Here is a 4,152-nt window from a genome sequence, read left to right as displayed (position 1 = left end):
AAGTAAAAAATTCATCAAGGAGCATCTTGAAACATTGATTATAATAGGAAAAAAATATGTTCTATGTACGTATATCGAAAACAATTATGAAAAAACTTTCTTGTTGTTTAATCAAAAAACTTCTCACTATGAGTCTATGTTAAGAGTCTCTTTTGACTCACCAAACATGTTGAATTGTATTGTGGGTTCAGTTAATGGTCTAATTTGTTTTGAAAATATTAATCCTGAGGGTCATACTATATATTTGACTAATCCATCTATAAACAAGTACTTGATCCTTCCCCCTTCAAGTATTTATAGTGATGATTCTGAGCTTCAATTTAGAAAAATGTGTATAGGATTTGGTTATCATGAAAGGACCAATGATTTTAAGGTTGTTCGTATTGGATTTATTGATCATGTTTGGTTAATTGAAGAATATAATTATGGTGAATATGATTTTGAGTGTAGGGCTGAGATATTTTCACTAAATACCAAGGTTTGGAAAACACTTGATTTGAGTCATGATTTTTGCTACAATAGACTTGATTTATTTTCAGGAGTTGTTGTTAATGAATATTTGCATTGGAAGGCTATTAAGAGCAACACTTATGAAAATAAAATGGTTATTTTGACATTTCATATGGGGGATGAAGCATTTCAAGATATTGAATGTCCAATATTTTATGATGGAGAGGAGATTAATCAATCTATAAATCTTGGTGAATTTAGAGGTAAACTTGGATTTCTTAGATCTTATCCAGTCAAGTGTTGGTATGGGCCAGGGGAAAAACCTTGTTACATTTGGACAATGGAGGAGTATGGTGAAATTAATTCTTGGACTAGTCAAACAGTTATTGTATCAGGCATGCCAATTCAATATCCTTTGGCTTTTACAAAAAATGGACAAATTATAATCAGAGATAAATATGGCAACATATTTAGCTATGATTACAACACTAATCAACTCCTTGATTTCAACATACAAGATGAGGAGTATGCTATGAATTTTATCGACTATACTGAAAGCTTAGTTTTGGTTGATCTTAATGATGATCCAATGGAGGATGGTGTTGCTGAATTTGATGAGGACATAAATATGGAACATGTAAGTATTTTTATCCTCTTTTCTTATTGGTTATAATACATAATCATGTCATTTATTTCAGTTTCTATCGGCATCTATGCCCTTCAATTTTGAGTGTGTAGAAGTAGACTATCAAACTTGTGTAAAACTAAATAAATAGACACAACAGTCCTATGTGATGTCCTACATGACAATTTTGTGTTATGCGGTGTCGTACTTGGCATAGTACATGACAATTTTGTGTTTACTTATTTGGTTTTATACAAGTACAAGCGTCTACTTGTGCACACCTAAAGTTGGAGGGCATATATGTCAGTTATAACCAAGTTAAAGGATATATTTATTATGTATTATGCCTATTATATTTTATTTCACCTTATTGTCGACTAATTTGATTTTTTTACAATTTTACTTATTTTTGATGGTTTAAGATTGCAGATGATCAACATGATCGATAATGATGATCCTCAAGGTGAAACTTCTATGGATGATGAAAATTAGCTAAAGGATTTAATGAAATTCAGAAATTTAGTTTCTGTCTGTTTAGTTAAAATATGTATTACATTTAGCAATATTGAATTTTAAGGATCAAGAGTTTGGCTCATTATAACCCTTTAAATCAATAATATTTATGGTTTTTAGTATATATATCTCGCTTTATTTTTATTTTTTCGGTTATTGAGTATTTTCTTTTTAATTAAATGATATGGCTTATATTTTTCTCTAAAATAGTTAAAAATTAAAAGTCGGGAAATTAATGGTAAGAAGTTCGTTATCGACATTTTTTCTTTATAGAATTTTTACTTCTTGAAGAACTTATACTAATTGGAGAAGGGTCTGTAGATTCATAGTATATACTAATTCTATTGTACACGTGTTGACTGTTGTGCGTGAGTATCAATGACAATGACTATAATCTTCTTTCTTCTGTTTTTTTGAGAAAAAAATAAAATACACACACACACACACATATATATATAACAATGTATTTGACCTATAAATTAAAATTAAAGATTAAAGAAATCTATGCAAGTTTCTAAAGTAATTATGATTGACGTTTCTATTAATTAGTTAAAGTAGTAATAAGTTAAATTATATACCTCAAAATAATCCTCAAATTGGGATTTTTGAGGACTTGAATGAAAATATCTTATAAAATGTTTGAATTGTTTGAGTTTATTGTCTCTTCTTTATGGTATGAAATTGCTTATTTGCATTAATTTTTTGTACACCATGATAAGACATGTAATACGATATTGTGCCGAAGGGAAATGGTTCCGACAACTGATACTAGATAAATCCAATGGGAAATGGTTCCATGTAGAGGTATTGTGTAAAAGGGAAATGGTTCCGACAAGTGATACTACATAAAGCCGATGAGAAATGGTTCCAACTAGTGATATTGGGCCAAAGGGAAATGGTTCTGGCAAGTGATACTATATGAAGATGATGGAAAATAGTTTAAGCTAGTGATATTGTGCCGAAGGAAATGGTTCTGGCAAGCGATAGTATATAAAGTCAATGGAAAATGGTTCTAGCTAGTGATATTGTGCCGAAGGGAAATAGTTCTAGCAAGTATTTGTCTATTGTGATTTGATGAACTTGATACTGTGATTGATCTGCGTGATTCTTGTGATTGATCTACTTGATACTTGTGATTGAACTATTTGATAATTGTGATTGATCTCCATGATACATGTGATTGACATACTTGATACTTGTTGACTATTGGACTGTGATTGTTGGACTATGATTGTAAAACCTTGTGAGTTGTTCATTATAAATTGTTAGGTTGGGCTGATTTCTATGCAGGTTGTAGTTGAGGCAATTCGATTGGGATGAAAGGGTACTTGTATTCTATCTTAGTTTAAGATGTTTAGTAGGTTGCTTGATGAGTACTGTGTTGTTTGGTACACACTACTTGCTTATACACTGTAGCACCCTGAAAATCTAATGACCTAAGCTAGAGCCTATCATGTAGTCTAGTGTCCTAAATGGGTTAAACGTAAAGATTAGAGTCCTAAAATAAACTCCCAACCTAGTACCAACGTTTTAGGACCTACACGTCAAGACATGACTCCCAAGGGTCCTTGAGGAGGACCCAAGTGAAGGCCCAAAGAGTTGTCAACAGACAACATCACCTACAGATAGGGCACCCACGAGTCGTGGGTGGACCCACGCCCCGTAGGTGGGAATCGTGGGTCGGAACTTAGTCTCCCCATTCTTCCCTTGATCCTCCCCCTCTCTGAAGCAAATGATGTTTCACCAGTATGTGGCGTCACCCCACCTACGGTCCGTAGGTGGGGGAGTCGTAGGTCACCCTGAAGCTACCCAAGATTTGGCCAAGAGGAGGGGCTACAAATCGAAACTACGAACCTGCAGGATGGGGCATCACCCCACCTATGGTACGTAGGTCATGGGGCGTAGGACCCCTATGCAAAAGTTGTCTTGAGCTTGACCAAGTGAGGGGTAGTTTCATAAATTGTTAATCAATTAATGAAGGGTGGGGACGGTTATTATTAGTTATTTTTTACCTATACAAATACTTCTAATTCATTAAAATCCATTTAACCCCTCATAACTCACAAGAGTCAAACATAACCCACTTCCCTCTCAAAATATTCTCTCTAAGACTCCATTGAAGAGCAAGACCAAGGTCAAGCTTAGGGTTCAAGTTCCAACCTTTTCACTCCAATTTCGCGAGGAAAATATCAATCAAGGTATGGGAGACTTGATTCATGGAATACTTTTCTTCATGAAGCCCTTCAACTCTTTAATTTCGAATTGGTAGATTCTTCAAAAACTAGGGATTTCAATCTAGCCATGGGTTCTTCCTAAAAACGATTTCATTGAGTTAATTGTCTTATATTACGGATGAAATTGTAATGACCCTCCTGGTCATTTCTGTGTCTTGCCTTCTGTGTGTCGTTTAGAGCGTTCCTATAGCGACCCCAAGTCATTTATGACTTGCTGGGAATGACAGTTCGGTCACCTGGTCGTTCGTTTGGTCTTGGTGCGAGTTTTTGTGTTTTGGAGCTTATGAACCTTGAACGATCATTTTCGATCAAAAGTTCAAGAAGATGACA

At 34.3% G+C, this 4,152-nt stretch overlaps 1 protein-coding gene across 1 annotated transcript; it reads left to right on the top strand.

The window, feature by feature from the left end:
• Positions 1 to 328: 328 nt before the first annotated feature.
• On the top strand, positions 329 to 1,567 carry LOC125859021 (uncharacterized). Its single transcript, XM_049538773.1, has 2 exons — positions 329 to 1,087; positions 1,505 to 1,567. The coding sequence occupies exons 1-2, from the start codon at positions 329 to 331 to the stop codon at positions 1,565 to 1,567; spliced, it is 822 nt and encodes a 273-aa protein (XP_049394730.1).
• The last annotated feature ends 2,585 nt before the right edge of the window (positions 1,568 to 4,152 follow it).

This window comes from Solanum stenotomum, chromosome 3 (assembly GCF_019186545.1).
Source record: "Solanum stenotomum isolate F172 chromosome 3, ASM1918654v1, whole genome shotgun sequence".
Classification (NCBI taxonomy): domain Eukaryota; kingdom Viridiplantae; phylum Streptophyta; class Magnoliopsida; order Solanales; family Solanaceae; genus Solanum; species Solanum stenotomum.
This window is presented reverse-complemented; position numbering and strand designations above follow the sequence as displayed.